This window comes from Artemia franciscana, chromosome 1 (genome assembly GCF_032884065.1).
Source record: "Artemia franciscana chromosome 1, ASM3288406v1, whole genome shotgun sequence".
Taxonomy (NCBI): domain Eukaryota; kingdom Metazoa; phylum Arthropoda; class Branchiopoda; order Anostraca; family Artemiidae; genus Artemia; species Artemia franciscana.
In genome coordinates, this window is record NC_088863.1 from 43,386,774 (window position 1) to 43,406,079 (window position 19,306).

At 34.9% G+C, this 19,306-nt stretch overlaps 1 protein-coding gene across 3 annotated transcripts in view; it reads left to right on the plus strand.

Annotated features, from left to right (window-relative positions):
- Positions 1 to 19,306, plus strand: part of LOC136030046 (protein white-like) — a 71,438-nt gene that overhangs the window by 28,333 nt on the left and 23,799 nt on the right. For all 3 annotated transcript variants that reach the window (XM_065708678.1, XM_065708669.1, XM_065708684.1), the window contains 2 exons: positions 423 to 723; positions 3,550 to 3,681. In XM_065708678.1, coding sequence (XP_065564750.1) covers positions 423 to 723; positions 3,550 to 3,681 — 433 coding nt within the window. The remainder of the gene's footprint in view (positions 1 to 422; positions 724 to 3,549; positions 3,682 to 19,306) is intronic.

A 19,306-nucleotide genomic window follows, 5' to 3' on the forward strand; every position in this document is an offset into this window, starting at 1 on the left:
TCAAAAACTAAAAAGTCGTCAGTTGCTCAAAATTTGAGTGACAATTTACAATATAAATGGTAAAGCAATTTTTTTTTTGGTAAAAAGCATCTTTTCTGAAGAAAAATCACAAAAAAAAACTACAAAATTTGTATAAATAATCACACGAGGGATTAAAAAATCACATATTTTGGTACATAATCTCCGGTGAAAGAAATCCTACTTCAGGCTAATGCCCCCTCCAGAAATACTCCGCTAATTTAAAGTTTGTTACTTGATATTTGTCATTTTTCTTATAATTCGTCTATTTAAACAACTTTGTGCTCCTCCCTCCTGAATTTTTTCACCAAAGAAATAACTTTTTACGTAAATTCCCGATTGAAAGTTATCTATATCTTCGATTTTCATGCCAGTTATGCCTAATTGTGCCATATGTATTTTAGATGCGGTCTTATTTGCCCCCCAAACTACAATCCTGCGGATTTTTTTGTACACTCTCTGGCAACTATTCCTGGTAAAGAAGAAGAATCTCACGGCAAAATTACTGTGTTATGCGATATATTCGAAACGACTATAAGCAAGTCACTCCATCACTATACTGAAGATTCGGATTTGTTGATGCCCGAGAAAAAGTCCCCGTACAAAGCGAACTGGCTTCAGCAATTTTTAGCCGTATTATGGAGATGTAGTATTACTATTTTAAGAGCACCCCAAGCCCTGCGAGTTCAGGTCATGCAAACTATTGTAAGATATTTTCAAATTCAGATTATTTTTTTTCGGGAGCTAATTTTAAGTGGGAGAATAGATTTTTATGTTATCAAGCAAATTCATGATTACTTAGGATTTTTGCAGAAAACGATCGCCAATTAAATAATTATTAGCTACATATTAATTATTGCTTCCATTTTCAGTTGCAGGGAGTAACCAGATATTTATTTTCAATTAAGATTTAGAATTTTTTACGGTAGTAAAATTTCTATGTTGAATTTGTAAAAGACTAGTTGTAAATTTTAGTTGTAAAATTGTAAGTTGTAAATTTTGTCTCATCCGATTGATAAAGTTTGCTGCCCCAGAAAAGTTTACAATTTAAACTTTCTATACTGAATTCAAAAATATATGGAACTTTTTTCTTTGCTTTCAGTTTCTCTGAATTCGTAATTCATCTGAATTTGGGGTGTTTAGGACTCAAAAATCAAATTTCAAAATCCGTTAGGGCTTGAAAAATCCAGTTGCATCTTAAGTTTGCTTTTAACGGATTCAAAGTACGGCCTTTTGCAAATAAAAAGACAAAAGCAATAGATATTAAGCTAGTCTGTGTAGGATTTAAGGATGCTGACACATTTTCAAATTAAGTGTAAAAACGATATTAAAATAATACAAGTTCATTGTTTAGGTTTGTTTATCAGTTTTTGTTTATGAGGGTTTATTATATATTTTTTACAAGATTTTTTGTCCTCTGGATTCAGAAAAATACCATTTTTGGTATTTTCTTTGCAAAGGGAATTGCTTTCCCTTTCAACCCTAGATTTTGAAAAACCTTCACTGAAAAAAAAAAAAATTCATCATGGGGAAAGCTCTTCAATAGATGACCATTTTTACATATGACTTTACGTTGGCCGATGACCTTACATTACAGATGAACTATCTTTTTACTATATTTGTATGGAATATTTAAAAAGCTTGGGCGCCGGTAGGGGAGGGGGGCAGGGCGGCCACGCCCTTCCCCTGGAAATTTGAGACTACAAAGTAATTATAAGGAAACCAAAAGAAAGAGCAAAACAGGGAAAAACCATAGAAAAAAATGTTTGAAAAAAAAGGTTTTTAGTGCTTTGAAATTTTTTTCCACCTGCAAATTTTCTTTAAAAATTTGGAAAATTTTAACAAACTTCAAAGTAAAAAATAAGGAGCTAAGAAGGTGACAGTCCCCTTCATACAAAGAATGATCTGTTCAAATAGGTTTCAAATCTTTTCCTTACTTTCAGTTGAAAAGCTCTTTTTTTATTTAATATCTAATTGTTTTCCAGATCATACCCAGTTCTAACCAAGATATAATTTGAGGTACAGGTCCCTTAAATCGCTGGTTAGTTGCTTTTAAAATGTGTACATCAATAGTTATACGTTGAATAGTACCGTCCTACGTTTAAATTTGCAATTTCAATTTTGGATAAAATTTGAATATGCTTAAAAAATTGGAGATGAATACTTATATTGGTGAAAAACCAATATATTGTTAATACTAATACTGAAAAATTTCGGTTCGATGAAAAGAAATATTACTGTTTGTATGGATGGAAGTTCTCTGAGACCTTTCATATTCTGCATAACCGAAGTCATCACAACCTCTATAATAGGATTTTCTTATCGGTAAATGCATTACATACATTTATTATAATACATTGAAGTACTTCATATAAATAGAAAAAGAAAAATATTACCATTTGAAATTGCTGAAAACTAAGTTCCTAGCAGTATTTCCCACCCCAAAGAAATTTAATGGCGTGGCTGATGATAACTTGCCTTGCCTTTTCCACCTCTTCTGGTAGATATGGGAATGTAACATATTAGCTGCATAGAAAAACATTTAAATTAATTTCTACTCCCCTCTACCTCTTTTAACATTTATCTGAAGCCTCATGAAAAGTGAGCAGTTTGTCCATTAAAATGTATTTTGAAAGAATCCACCCTACCCCTACCTAAACAATAGCTCATTCCCCCTTCATTATAGCTGATACGCAATTAAAGATCACCAAACGTAGCATAATTTTATTACAAATAAAGCAAATCATCTTGGTTGAATCCAGCAATGCCATCGTATGGCATTACTTGTTTTGTAACTGGGAAGCCTAAAATATAGTTGTTGATGCTTTTAAATCAATTAGCTTCTAGGGATTTTAAATTGATTGCAAATTCGTCCTCTTCACGTAGTTTTGTACCCTAAACCACCTAAACTGTCACCCAACCACCACTGCTATTCGGACGTCCGCCCCCCCTGGAAAATTTTTTGCTGGTGTCATTGTTAAAAAGGTCTTTGAACGGTCTGCCAAAATAATTCAACCTGTCAGAACAAGCTTCCATACTTACAAACTTTATATAACTAAACCATTGTGCTAGGTTTGCTTAGCCAATGCGGAATCACGTGGGTATATCAATAGAAAATATGGTGTTCCACACAGAACTAATATTTAAGAACTGCAAGTAGCTTGAAACAATTTTGGGTTGTTTGGGTTATTTGGGGTTTTGTATTCTAAAATGTGGATCTATAAGAATGTCTGTTTTTAAGAAGTGAATGTCGAAATTGTACTAATAGAAATTATTCATTTCTGTTTGTGTTATTCAGCGCGATTGAGTGATCAAAAGGACTATAAAAGAAGCTCACTAACTAGAGCAGATGAACAAAACTTGGTTTATGAGGTTTCCAATTTACCGCCACGGTTTTATTCTGTCTTTTCTATGTAGTTACTATTCGCAGATTTTACCTTCATCTCTGAAACTGTTTTATGATAAATCTGATTACAGGAGCAACTTTTGCCCTCTTTCGTATTTTTGGTTCTTTGTTTTTATTACCTACAGGCCATTTCCTGCATTGTGACTGCAGTCTTTCAAGGACAAGAGTTGAATGAACAGGGGATTCAAAACATCAACGGAGCGATCTTTATGTTTGTTATTAACCAAAGCTTTTCAAATGTTTTCGCCGTTGTAAACGTAAGTTATGTTATTATTTCCATTTTGTTACAATTTCAGTTTGCTAGATATGATTCCTTCTTGGCCATTAAAAGGATATGTGTCAGATGAGAGAAAGTTGATTTTAGTAATGCCTAACATTAGACACGCCTTATCTTATCAAATGACATTCCAGATCTATTTTGCCACATATATTAGAGTTACCAAAGAATTCTTTATGTAATACTTGAGATTGCTCAACTACGTCCATGGGCGTCGGCAGGGGGCCATGGCCCCCTGGAAATTGGGGACTGTACAGTAATTATACGGAAATCAAAGAAAAAAGCCCTATTGTTGGCTGCCTGCCTATAAGTTTTGACCCTTAATAAGGGTTTTACACGAATCTTTTTTCTATATGATTTGGTCGGAATAACAAAAAAAAAATCACACTTCATAGTTATGAATGGTAAGTAAATAACGATCCTTGTCAATAACAGAAGTATAAGAGCCTAACTAATGATAATATTAAATCAGAGAATCAGCTTTTTATTGTGATCCTAAATATAAGATTTTATTTTTTACAGTTACGAAGTACAAAGGCGTCAAATATATTGTTTTTTTTTTGTATTCAAAATTAAATTCAAAATATTGAATTTAAAATTTTTTATTTGATTTTCTAAATTTTAGTTTTAATGTTTTACTTTGAACAAACTTCTTTGATAATGTGTTACTTTTTACAAACACTGAATATAAAGGCATTAAATATTTTGGTGTTTGATAACCAAGTTCAAAACTGTCGATATTGTAAAAAAAACAAGAGCTAAGAGCTCATATGGCACTTGTGACGAGGCAAGAAGAGCTAAGAGCCAAGAGATCATATGGTATGAGCTGCGACAAAATTCTATGAATCATTAGATTGATTTAAAAGGAAAATGAGAGGCTTAATGCCGGTCAGGATTTAAAATAAGAGCTCTGAGTCACGATGTCCTTCCAAATATCAAAATTCATTAAGATCCGATCACCCACTCGTAAGTTATAAATACCTAATTTTTTCTAATTTTTTCTCTCCCTTTAGCCCCCCAGATGGTCGAATCTGGGAAAACGACTATCAAGTCAATTGTGCAGGTCCCTGACACGCCTACCGATTTTCATCGTCCTAGCACGTCCAGAAGCACCTGACTCGCCAAATCACTGAACCCCTGCCCCCAACTCCCCCAAAGAGAGCGAATCCAGTACGGTTCCGTCAATCACGTATCAAGGACATTTGCTTATTCTATCAACCAAGCTTCATCCCGATTCCTCCACTCCAAGTGTTTTCCAAGATTTTCCCCTCCAACTCCCCCCAATGTCAGAGATCTGGCCGGGATTTGAAAAAAGAGCTCTGAGACATGAATTTCTTCTAAATATCAAATTTCATTAAGATCTGATCACCTATTCATAAGATAAAAATACCCCAATTTCCCCGTTTTCCGAGAATTCCGGTTTCCCCCTCCAACTCCCCCCAACGTCACAAGATCTGGTCGGAATTTAAAATTAGACCTTTAAAGCACAAGATTCTTCTAAGTATCAAATTTCATTAAGATCTGGTCCCCCTTTCGTAAGTTACAAATACCTCAATTTTCAAAATTACCCCCCACCTCCACCAAAGAGAGCAGATCCGGTCCGGTTATGTCAGTCACGTATCTTAGACAGGTTTTTATTCTTCCCATCCAGTTTCATCCTGATCTCACCCCTTTAAGTATTTTCTGATATTTCCGGTCCCCCCAACTGCCCCTCCCCCAAATTACGCTGGATCTGATTGAGATTTAAAATAAGAGATCTGAGTTACGAGGTCCTTCTAAATATGAAGTTTCATGAAGATCCGATCACTTCTTCGTAAGTTAAAAATACGTCATTTTTTCTAATTTTTCAGAATTACCCCCCCCCCCAAATAGAGCGGATCCGTTCCAGTTATATAAATCACGTATCTAAGACTTCTGCTTGTTTTTCCCACCGCGTTTCATCCCGATCCCCCTAATCGAAGCGTCTTCCATGATTTTAGGTTCCCCACCCCAAACTCCCCCCAATGTCACCAGATCCGGTCGGGATTTAAAATCCGCTTTGAGACACGATATCCATCTAAATATCAAACTTCATTGAGATCCGATCACCCGTTCGTAAGTTAGAAATACCCCATTTTTTTTTATTTTTCAGAGTTACCCCCCCATCTATCCCAAAGACACCGGATCCGTTCGGGTTATGTAAATCATGTATCTAGGACTTGTTCTTGTTTTTCCCACCAATTTTCATCCCGATCCCCCCACTTTAAGTGTTTTCCAAGTTTTAGGTTTCCCCCTCCCAACTTACCCCCCCCCCCCCCAATATCACCAGATCTGGTCGGGATTTAAAATAAGAGCTCTGAGACACGATATCCTTCTAAATATCAAATTTCATTGAGATCCGATCACCCCTTCGTAAGTTATAAAAAAACCCTCATTTTTCTAATTTTTCAGAATTACCTCCCCCCCCCAACTACCCCAAAGAGAGCAGATCCGTTCCAGTTATTTTAATCATGTATCTAGGATTTGTGCTTATTTTTCCCACTAAGTTTCATCCCGATCCCTCCACTCTAAGCGTTTTACAAGATTTTAGGTTTCCCCTCCAACTCCCCCCAATATCACCAGATCCGGTCGGGACTTAAAATAACAGCTCTGAAACACGATATCCTTCCAAACATCAAATTTCATTAAGATCTGATCAACCGTTCGTAAGTTAAAAATAGTTCTATTTTTCTATTCTTTCCGAATCAACGGGCCCCCCACTCCCCCCTAGATTTTCAAATCGGGAAAACAGCTATTTCTAATTTAATCTGGCCTGGTCCCTGATACGCCTGCCAAATTTAGTCGTCCTAGCTTACATGGAAGTGCCTAAAGTAGCAAAACCAGGACCGACAGACCGACAGAATTTGCGATTGCTATATGTCACTTGGTTAATACCAAGTGCCATAAAAATATCCGTCCAAAACTTCGGCATTGCTCAACAGAACTTAATGCTGGAAATTTATATCTTAGTTTTTGTAAGCAGAGTATTATTTTGTGTAGTTTTTGTAATTACTTACTTTTTAATTTTTATATACTTTTCCTTTAATTGACATACTTTTTCCATTGGCTTTACAAAAATGTTTGTCTCTGAGTTTCATTAAATAAAAAACACACAATTTTTTTCAACTTAAAGTAAGAAGCAACATTAAAATTTAAAATGAAGGAAAACTGTTATGTATATGAGGGGAGTTGGCCTCTCCTCAACATTTTGCTCTTCACGCTACAGTTTTTTGGCACTTAAAAAAAAAGTTACTTATTTTTCTACTTAAACAGCCCTTGTATTTCAAGAGTTGTTTTTAAGGAATTGGGACAAAATTAAAATGTAGCGTAAAGAGCGAGGTGTTGACGAGGGGGCGACCCCCCTCATATACATAATAATTTCCGTTCGTTTTAAGTTTTAATGTTGCTCCTTAATTTCAGTTAAAAAAAACTTCTTTTTTAGTTAATTTCAGGTAACTACCTGAAATTATACTGAATCTAAGAGAAAGCAAGACATTACCTATAAAGCAATTTCGTATAGGATTTCTTTCAAATTCATCTAGTGTAGAATCTCCCGTGAAAAGTTCATCCCCTGAAAACTTCCCTCTCCATGGAAAATTATCCCCGTGTCAACCCCAGCAGAAAATTTGTCCCCCTTTTTTTGAAAATCAGACAAATTTTCTCAGGTTCGTAGCTTTTGACAGATAAGACTAATCTTAATGAAACTTATATATTTGGAATCAGCATAATAAGCTAATGCTTTTGATATATCTATTGGTATGAAACTCTCGTTTTTTAGAGTTTCGGTTACTATTGAGCCGGGTCGCTCCCTACTTCCAGTTCGTTACCACGAACTGTTTGATTAACCATTAAAATCCAAACAGAGATCATTGAAATATTGATCGTTTTTTTTGCGCTACCAAAATTATTGTATTCATAAAACTTTACAGTTTCATGAAATGTAATTAAACAAATAGAAAAGGTTTTTCAACTGAAGTAAGGATCAAGTTTAAAAATTAAAACAAATTGAAATTACTCTGTATATAAGGGGGACTGCCCTCTTCTTAACACCTTGCTCATGAAGCAAAAGTTTTTTAGTGCCTGGAAAAATCTTTTTTTTTTTCGGTTGCAAATTTTCTTTAAAAATTTTGACAAAAGCCAATCTTTACAGTAAAGAGTAAGGAACTAGGGTGGAGACAGCCCCCTTCATATAAAGAATTATTTCATTTATTTCATAGAATTATAACATTTTAATTAATACCTACTCCCCCTTACTTCTTTAAACATTTATCTGAAGCCTCATGAAGAGTAAGCAGTTTGTCCGTTAAAATATACTTTTTTAGGAATCTACCCTGCTCCCTACAAAACAGTGACTTCCCCCTCATTGTGGCTGATATACAATCACAAATCACTAAACGTTGCTTAATTTCATTACAAATAAAGTGACTTAGCTACCAGTACTGTCAACGTGTGGCATTACTTCTTTTACAAATGGGAAGCCTAAAATATAGTTATTGCTACTTTTAAATCAATTAGCTATTCATAATTTTAAAATTGATTGCATATTCGTCCTCTTTGAGGTAAAGTCGTAGACTGGTGCCCCAAAATGGCTGAAAACGAGACTTTCCTTGCCCCAATCTGTATGGCCACTTAAAAAATAGCTTTCAATTTACGTTTGAATGAGCTCCATCCCAATTATCTTGGACCTTTGGTTTGATACAATCATCCCTGAGAAAAAAAAAAACAAGTTTTTTCAACTGAAAGTAAGGAGCGGCATTAAAACTTAAAACGAACAAAAATTACTTCGTATATGAAAGGGGCTTTCCTCCTCAACGCCCTGCTGTTTACGCTAAAGTTTGACTCTTTCTCTTAACTCTACCTTTTAAAACAATAAAAACCTTTAGCGTAAAGAGCGGGGCGTTGAGGAGGAAAAGCCCCTTTTATGTACGAAGTAATTTATGTTCATTTTAAGTTTTAATGTCGCTCCTTACTTTTAGTTGGAAAAACTTGTTTTTTTTTTAATTTAACTTCTGAACGTTTTTGAATCAATGCATGTTTTGATTTTGGCTCTCCGCAGAGGAATAATTAAAACGAAATTTGCATATTAATTTCCTTTTTGACTAAATGGTTTTTGACGATTTTGAGGAAAAAGGGGCGGGGTAGGGGGCCTAGTTGCCCTCCAATTTTTTGTTTACTTAAAAAGGCCGCTAGAACTTTTAATTTTATTTACGAACGGCTTTATTAGTAATTAAATAAAAAAAAACTAGTTTTTTTAACTGAAAGTAAGGAGCGACATTAAAACTTAAAACGAACAGAAATTACTCCGTATATGAAATGGGTTGTCCCCTCCGCAGTCCCACGCCCTTTACGCTAAAGTTTGACTCTTTGCCACAATTCTACTTTTTAAAACAATTAAAAACTTTAGCGTAAAGAGCGTGGGACTGCGGAGGGGACAACCCATTTCATATACGGAGTAATTTCTGTTCGTTTTAAGTTTTAATGTCGCTCCTTACTTTCAGTTAAAAAAACTAGTTTTTTTTTATTTAATTTCTGAACGTTTTTGAATTAATGCATGTTTGATTTTGGCTCTCCGCACATAAATTATTGAAATGAAATTAGTATATTAATTTTTTTTTGGCTAAATGGCTTTCTCTTAGTTTTGATCAGACGATTTTGAGAAATAAGGGGTGGGGAAGGAGGCCTAGCTGCCCTCCAATTTTTCGGTTACTTAAAAAGGCTACTAGAACTTTTAATATTCAACGAAGGTTTATATGAGTAAAAAATATACGTAACTTAAGAATTGACTTACGTAACAAACTTTTATATTCTTATATTTTTATTATGTGTACGAGGGGGTTTGTACCCTCGTTAATACCTCGCTCTTTACACTAAATCGTAAGTTTTGTCCCAATTCTTTAAGAATGACCCCTGAATCAAAAAGGCCGCAGAATAAATAGTTGAAATCACTAAAAATATTTTTGCATAAAGAGCGAGGTATTTATCTCCTCCTAAATACCTCGCTCTTTATGCTAAAGTATTTTTAGAACCCCTCATATGCGTAATAATCTCTGTTCGTTTTAAATTTCAATGCTATTCCTTACTTTCATTTGAAAAAACGTTTTCATGTTTATTTTTTCATTGTTTTTTTATAGTAATGCTAGAAAATCCTGCGCCCTTTTCATTGAATTTTTCTTCCCCCATGACATATTCCTCAAAGGAAAGATCCTCCCACAAAGCCCTCTCCCATCAACCCCACCCTCCAAACCAAAAAATCCCCATGAAAACGTCTGTACACTTCCCAATAACCATTACTATATGTAAACATTGGTCAAAGTTTGTAACTTGCAGCCCCTCCCTCAGGGATTGTGGGGGAGTAAGTCATTCCCAAAGACATAGTTTTATGGTTTTCGACTATGCTGAACAAAATGGCTATCTTAAAATTTTAATCTGTTGACTTTTGGAAAAAATGAGCATGGGAGGGGGCCTATTTGCCCTCCATTTTTTTTGGTCACTTAAAAAGGACACTAGAACTTTTCATTTCCGTTAGAATGAGCCCTCTCGCGACATTCTAGGACCACTTGGTTGATAAGATGACCCCTGGGAAAAAAAAACAACAAATAAACACGCACCCGTGATTTGTCTTCTGGCAAGAAATACAAAATTCCACATTTTTTACATAGGAGCTTGAAATTTTTGCTATAGAGTTCTCTGATATACCGAATGCGATAGTGTGATTTTCGTTAAGATTCTATGACTTTTAGGGGATGTTTCCCCCTTTTTTCCAAAATAGGACAAATTTTCTCAGGCTTGTAACTTTTGATGGCAAAGACTAAATTAATTGAAACTTATATATTTAGAATCATCGTAAAAATTCGATTCTTTTGATGTATCTTTTAGCATCAAAATTCCGTTTTTTAAAATTTCACTACAGTTCCTTACCACGAACTGTTTGAAAAGAAAATAATTCGGTATTTCAGGGCTTCTGACGTTATTACTCCTTTGCGGAAGTTAGGCTCAAAATTGAAAAAGGATTATATTTTTTCTCTGGGCCCCTTCCACCTCTTAGTTCGTTTATTTTCCCGTTAGTTTTCACCTGTTTTCGCTTTATAGTTGTGTTATCTCTTAGCAGTTCTTTAGTTAGTTGAGTTATGGTTGTGGTATATATGTTTTATCGCTCGTATAGTTGTGTTATTTTCAAATTATACTCCATAATAGAGAGGCTCCGAACACCCAGCATTGTATGTTAAGCTCTTAATTTGACGTTTTTTTCTAACGTGACCACATTCGTCCTGCGCCCTTTTCATTGAATTTTTCCCCCATGGCATATTTCTCCAAGGAAAGATCCTCCCACATAGCCCCCTCCCTCAACCCTACCCCCAAAACCAAAAAAAAACCCTGAAAACGTCTGTACACTTCCCAATAACCATTATTATATGTAAACACTGGTTGAAGTTTGTAACTTGCAACCCCTCCCCCAGGGACTGTGGGGGAGTAAGTCATCCCCAAAAACATAGTTATTATGATTTTCGACTATGCTAAACAAAATGGCTATCTCAAAATTTTGATCCATTGACTTTGGGAAAAAAATGAGCGTGGGAGGGGGCCTAGATGCCCTCCAATTTTTTTGGTCACTTAAAAAGGGCACTAGAACTTTTCATTTCCGTTAGAATGAGCCCTCTTGCGACATTCTAGGACCACTTGGTCGATACGATGACCCCTGGGAAAAAAAAAAAAAAAAAAACAAAAAAAAAACAAACAAATAAACACGCACCCGTGATTTGTCTTCTGGCAAAAAATGCAAAATTCCACATTTTTGTAGATAGGAGCTTGAAACTTCTACAGTAGGGTTCTCTGATGCGCTGAATCTGATGGTGTCATTTTTGTTAAGATCCTACGACTTTTAGGGGGTGTTTCCCCCTATTTTCCTAAATAAGGCAAATTTTCTCAGGCTCGTAACTTTTGATGGGTAAGACTAAACTTGATGAAACTTATATATTTAAAATCAGCATTAAAATGCGATTCTTTTGATGTAGCTATTGATATCAAAATTCAATTTTTTAGAGTTTTGGTTCCTAATGAGCCGAATCGCTCCTTACTACAGTTCGTTACCACGAACTGTTTGATAAACACACGTAACTTATAAATTAACTTACGTAATGTACTTCTATATTCGTATATTCTTATTATATATATGAGGGGGTTTGCCCCCTTGTCAGTACCTCTCTTTAAACTATAGTTTAAATTTTTGTTCCAATTCTTTAATAATGACCCCTGAATCACAGAGGCCGTTTAATTAGAATAAATAGCTCTTTTGAAATTACTAAAAATACTTTAGCGTAAAGAGCGAGGTATTAAGGAGGGAACGAACCCCTCATATACGTAATAATTTCTGTTTGACTCTTTCTCTTAACTCTACCTTTTAAAACAATAAAAAACTTTAGCGTAAAGAGCGGGGCGTTGAGGAGGAAAAGCCCCTTTCATGTACGAAGTAATTTATGTTCATTTTAAGTTTTAATGTCGCTCCTTACTTTTAGTTGGAAAAACTTGTTTTTTTTAAAATTTAACTTCTGAACGTTTTTGAATCAATGCATGTTTTGATTTTGGCTCTCCGCAGAGGAATAATTAAAACGAAATTTGCATTTTTTTTTTTTTTGGCTAAATAGCTTTCTCATAATTTTCATCGAATGATTTTGAGAAAAAAAAAGCGGGGGAGGAAGCCTAGTTGCCCTCCAATTTTTTGGTTAATTAAAAAGGCAACTAGAATTTTTAATTTTTTACGAATCTTTTTATTAGTAAGAGATATACGTAACTTATAAATTAGCTTACGTAAAGAACTTTTTATTCTCATGCTTTTATTACATATATGAGAGGGTTTGCCCCCTCGTCAGTACCTCTCTCTTTACACTAAATCTTAAATTTTGTCCCAATTCATTAAGAATGACCCCTGAATCACAAAAGCCGTAGAATAAATAGTTGACATTACTAAAAATACTTTAGCGTAAAGAGTGAGGTATTAGGGGGAGGTGAGCCCCTCATATGGGTAATAATTTCTGTTCGTTTTAAGTTTTAATGCTGCTCCTTACTTCCAGCTATAAAAACTTTTTCATATTTATTTTTTCATTGTTTTTTTTTTAAATAATGCTAGTAAATCCTGTGCTCCGTTCATGGAAACTTTCTTCCCCCATGACAAATTACTCGATGGAAAGTTCCCCCAGCATATCCCCCTCTTCTCAACCCCTCCCCCAACCAAAAAATACTCCTGAAAATGCCTGTACACTTCCCAATAACCATTACTAATATGTAAGCACTGGTCAAAGTTTGTAACTTGTAGCCCCTCCCACGGGAACTGTGGGGTTTTTCGACTACGCTGAATAAAATGGTTATCTCAGAATTTTGATCCGTTGAACTTAGGAAAATAATTAGCGTGGGAGGGGGCCTAGGTACCCTCCAACTTTTTTGGTCACTTGAAAAGGGCACTAGAACTTTTCATTTCCATTAGAATGAGCCCTCTCGCAACATTCTAGGACAACTGGGTCGATACGATCACCCCTGGGAAAAAAAACAAAAGAACAAACAAACAAATAAACGCGCATCCGTGATCTGCCTTCTGGAAAAAAAAATACAAAATTCCACATTTTCAAACAGTTCGTGGTAACGAACTGTAGTAAGGAGCGACCCGGCTCAATAGTAACCAAAACTCTAAAAAATTGAATTTTGATATCAATAGCTACATCAAAAGAATTGCATTTTAATGCTGATTTTAAATATATAAGTTTCATCAAGTTTAGTCTTACCCATCAAAAGTTACGAGCCTGAGAAAATTTGCCTTATTTAAGAAAATAGGGGGAAACACTCCCTAAAAGTCGTAGAATCTTAAGGAAAATGATACCATCAGATTCAGCGTTTCAGAGAACCCTACTGTAGAAGTTTCAAGCTCCTATCTACAAAAATGTGGAATTTTGTATTTTTTGCCAGAAGACAAATCACAGGTGCAGTGCGTGTTTATTTGTTTTTTTTTTGTTTTTTTTTTTCCCAGGGGTCATCGTATCGACCAAGTGGTCCTAGAATGTCGCAAGAGGGCTCATTCTAACGGAAATGAAAAGTTCTAGTGCCCTTTTTAAGTGACCAAAAAAATTGGAGGGCATCTAGGCCCCCTCCCACGCTCATTTTTTTCCCAAAGTCAACGAATCTAAATTTTGAGATAGCCATTTTGTTCAACATAGTCGAAAACCATAATAACCTTGTCTTTGGGGATGACTTACTCCCCCACAATCCCTGAGGGAGGAGCTGCAAGTTACAAACTTTGACCAGTGTTTACATATAGTAATGGTAATTGGGAAGTGTACAGACGTTTTCAGGGGGATTTTATTGTGTTTGGGGGTGGGGCTGAGGGGAGGGGGCTATGTTGGAGGATCTTTCCTTGGAGGAATCTGTCATGGGGGAAGAAAAATTCAATGAAAAGGGCGCAGGATTTTCTAGCATTACTATAAGAAAACAATGAAAAATAAACATGAAAACGTTTTTTTTCAAATGAAAGGAAAGAGTAGCATTGAAACTTAAAACGAACAGAGATTATTACGCATATGAGGGGTTCTAAAAATACTTTAGCATAAAGAGCGAGGTATTTAGGAGGAGATAAATACCTCGCTCTTTATGCTAAAGTTTTTTTGTAATTTCAACTATTTATTCTACGGCCTTCAGGGGTCATTCTTAAAGAATTGGGACAAAACTTACGATTTAGTGTAAAGAGCGAGGTATTAACGAGGGTACAAACCCCCTCGTATACATAATAAAAATATAAGATTTTGAAAGTTTGTTACGCAAGTTAATTCTTAAGTTACGTATATTTTTTACTAATAAAAACATTCGTTAAAAATTGAAAGTTCTAGTTGCATTTTTAAGTAACCGAAAAGTTGGAGTGCAACTAGACCTCCTTCTCCACCCCTTATTTCTCAAAATCGTCTGATCGAAACTAAGAGAAAGCCATTTAGCCAAAAAAAGAATGAATATACAAATTTCATTTTAATAATTTATGTGCGGAGAGCCTAAACCAAACATGCATTAATTCAAAAACGTTCAGAAATTAAATAAAAAAAACTAATTTTTTTTAGCTGAAAGTAAGGAGCGACATTAAATCTTAAAACGAACAGAAATTACTCCGTATATGAAATGGGTTGTCCCCTCTGCAATCCCTCGCTCTTTACGCTAAAGTTTGACTCTTTGCCTCAATTCTCTTTTTTAAAACAATTAAAAGCTTTAGCGTAAAGAGCGAGGGGTTACGGAGGGGACAACCCATTTCATATACGGAGTAATTTCTGTTCGTTTTAAGTTTTAATGTCGCTCCTTACTTTCAGCTAAAAAAATTAGTTTTTTTATTTAATTGTAGATAGGAGCTTGAAACTTCTACAGCTGGGTTTTCTGATACGCTGAATCTGATGGTGTAAATTTCCTTAAGATTCTATGACTCTTAGAAGGTGTTTCTCCCTATTTCTAAAATAACATAAATTTTTCAGGCTCGAACTTTTAATGGGTAAGACTAAACTTAATGAAACTTCTATATTTTAAATCAGTATTAAAATGCGATTCTTTTGATGTAGCTGTTGGTATCAAAATTCTTTTTTTTTAGAGTTTTGGTTACTATTGAGCCAGGTCGCTCCTTACTACAGTTCGTTACCACGAACTGTTTAAAACAAAACAAATAAAATGCATCGACGACGTTTCTTGTGAAAAAAATAAGCAAAATTTCAAATTTTGAAGATTGGAGCTTGAAACCTCTATGGTAGGGTTCTCTGATCTAACAATAGGATGTTCGTAAAGATTGCTTTCTTTTTTGGGGATGTTTTGCCTTTTTTCAAAAATCATGCAAATTTTCCCAGATTTTTGGTTTTGGGTGGGTAACAATAAACTGAAAGAATTTTGTGTATTTAGAATCAACGTAAAAATCCATTGCCGGTGGAGCAAGTGTCATGAAAATTCCATTTTTAGTTTTGGTGAATATAAGCCCAAGTCATTTTCTCCTTTCATTTTTTTATCACAAACTATTTGATAAAATTCTCTTGTGATGAATTTTTTTTTTAACCTATTCATTTTATTCAGTTGAATAGGACAACAAAAAGAAAGAGGGTCAATTTTAAAACTAGATAGTTCAGTTTAAATTTTGTTTTTCTTTTGCGATTCTATTTTTTCTAATGTCTGAATATATAAGGGATTTGAGTTTGAGAGGGGTGAATTGTCCTGTTATGAAAGATGTACATTTCACATGACCAATCTAAAATCAAAACGTTGTATCTATATTGGCAAGATGATTTTTGAGCATCCCTACTCCTTCTATAAACTATTATGGTTTATAGTTTAACCTTCTATAACTATTATATAAACTACTATACAATTTCTAACTATGGCGTGTGAAATCAAACAGTTCGTGGTAACGAACTGTAGTAAGAAGCGACCCGGCTCAATAGTAAACGAAACTCTAAAAAACGGAATTTTGATGCTAAAAGATATATTAAAAGGATTGGATTTTTATGCTGAATTTAAATATATAAGTTTCATCAACTTTAGTCTTTGTCATCAAAAGTTACGAGCCTGAGAAAATTTGCCTTATTTTGGAAAATAGGGGGGAAACACCCCCTAAAAGTCATAGGATCTTAACTAAAATCACACCATCGCATTCAGCGTATCAGAGAACCCTATAGAAAAAATTTCAAGGTCCTATCTACAAAAATGTGGGATTTCGTATTTTTTGCCAGAAGACAAATCACGGGTGCGTGCTTATTTGTTTGTTTTTTTTTCCCAGGGGTCATCGTATCGACCAAGTGGTCCTAGAGTGTTGCAAGAGGGCTCATTCTAACGGAAATAAAAAGTTCTAGTGCCCTTTTTAAGTGACCAAAAATATTAAAGGGCACCTAGGCCCCCTCCCACGCTCATTTTTTTCCCAAAGTCAACGGATCAAAATTTTGAGATAGCCATTTTGTTCCGCATAGTCAAAAACCATAATAACTATGTCTTTGGGGATGACTTCCCCCCCCACACAGTCCCTATGGGGAGGGGCTACAAGTTACAAACTTTGACCAATGTTTACATACAGTAATGGTTATTGGGAAGTGTACTGACGTTTTCAGGGAGATTTTTTGGTTTGGGTGTGGGGCTCAGGGGAGGGGGATCTATGGGAGGATCTTTCCTTGGAGGAATATTTCATGGGGGAAGAGAAATTCAATTAAAAGGCGCAGGATTTTCTAGCATTTCTATTAAAAAAAAACAATGAAAATATAAACCTGAAAAGTTTTTTCAATTGAAAATAAGGAGAAGCATTAAAACTTTAAACGAACAGAGATTATTACGCATATGAGGGGTTCTAAAAATAATTTAGCATAAAGAGCGAGGTATTTAGGAGGAGATAAATACTTCGCTCTTTATGCTAAATTATTTTTAGTAATTTCAATTATTTATTCTACGGCCTTTCTGATTCAGGGGTAATTCCTAAAGAATTGGGATAAAACTTAAGATTTAGTATGAAGAGTGAGGTATTAACGAGGGGACAAACCCCCTTATATATATAATCAAAAATATAAGAATATAAAAGTCTGTTTCGTAATTAATTCTTAAGTTACGTATATTTTGTACTAATAAAAACGTTCGTTAAAAATTAAAAGTTCTAGTTGCCTTTTTACGTAACTGAAAAATTGGAGGGCAACTAGGCCTTCTTCCCCACCCCTTATTTCTCAAAACCGTCTGATCAAAACTAAGAGAAAGCCATTTAGCCAAAAAAAAAGAACTAATATGCAGATTTCATTTTAATAATTTATTTACGGAGAGCCAGAATCAGACATGCATTAATTCAAAAACTTTCAGAAATTAATATAAAAAAAACAAGTTTTTTGAAATGAAATTAAGGAGCGACATTAAAACTTAAAACGAACGGAAATTACTCCGTATATGAAAGGGGCTTTTCCTCCTCGACACCCCGCTCCTTGCGCTAAAGTTTGATTCTTTCTCGCAACTCTACTTTTTAAAACAATAAAAAAACTTTAGCGTAAAGAGCGGGGCGTCGAGGAGGAAAATCCCCTTTCATATACGGAGTAATTTCTGTTCGTCCTTACTTTCTCCTTAATTTCTCCTTACTTTCATTTGAAAAAAACTTGTTATTTTTTATTTAATCGCATAAACCCAAGTCTACATCTTTTATAATCTAGCAAAGAAATAAATATCATTTTAATTTTGGTTTTAGTTTGATTTTCTTTTAAGATTAGATGCATAATAATAAAAATTATTATTGGTTAAATAAATTGATCCGTTTGCCAGGAATCTTTGTCGTTTAAAATTTACTGTGTTTGGTTTCATTTTGCATGTAATTTAATTGCTCTTTTTGTTTGAGAGTTTTTTCCCTAAAATTATTTAAAAATAAACTTATTCCTACATATTCCTACGAAAAAATATCTTGAAATATATTCCCTGTCACACAACCACCATTACTATTTTGGCGTCTACCCCTCCCCTCCACTGGAAAGTTTTCCACCAGCGCCCTTGACCGCGTCTGTTTTGACCTACTTTTGCTAATGCTGCAGCAAAATTGATCAGTTACTAATTTATGGCGCCTAAGATAAACATTTTATCAAACAGTCCCTCTAGCTTCCAGCATGTGTAATTCTTCTAATTAGGACTACTTCTCACATAATAACTAGAAATTATTGGTCATTTCTGTAGTCTTGTTCTAGCCTAATCTAGGGAGTCTTGCTTCCTAGCATTAGCCAGCTTTTCATTATGTACATGCTGATTGGAACTGAACTGCGCTTTTCTTAAAGACGGTAATATGTCACCTTGTCATTAGATTTTATTTTAAATTAAATAAAAAACAGCTTTTTAAACTGAGAATAATGAGTAGTATTAAAACTTAAAACGAACAGAAACTCTTCCCTATATCAAGGGGGCTGTCCCTTTCTCAACCCTTGTTCTTTATGCTAAAGTCATAGTTATTTACGCTAAAGTTCTTTGTAAATAATTATCGTTCAAAGTCAAACGACCCTTATGTTTTAGCAGTCTTTCTTACAGAATTGTGACAAGAAGTCAAACTTTAGCGTAAAGAGCGTGGGCTGAGGAAGGGGTAGCAACCCCAAATATAAGGAATAATTTTTGTTTGTTTTAAGTTTTAACACTGCTCATTACTTTCAGTTGAAAACAACTCGTTTTTTCAGCTGAAGAAACATCACTACAACCACCACCTCCCATTTAAATTTGCCAAGGAAGATTTCCTCCCCTTGGAAAATCCTCCCTGTGGGAAATCCATCCCTCCTCCCCACAGAAATTTTCCTTTTGCCAAAAAATCCCATACAACACAAAAATGGGTGCGGGAGGGGCTAGTTGCCCCACCCAATATTTTTGGTCCTTTAAAAAGGGCATTGGAGTATTTGCATTCCATTCGAATCAGCACCCTCCTGATCTTATAGTTCCATTGATTCGAAACTATCACCCCAGGGAAACAAATTAAATAAACATACATCTGTTTTCTTCCCGGAAGAAAAATCCACAATTCCATATTTTTCCTAGATAGGAACCTCCGCAGTTGGGTTTTCTAATAAGCTGAATCTAATGATGTGATTGTTATTCAAATT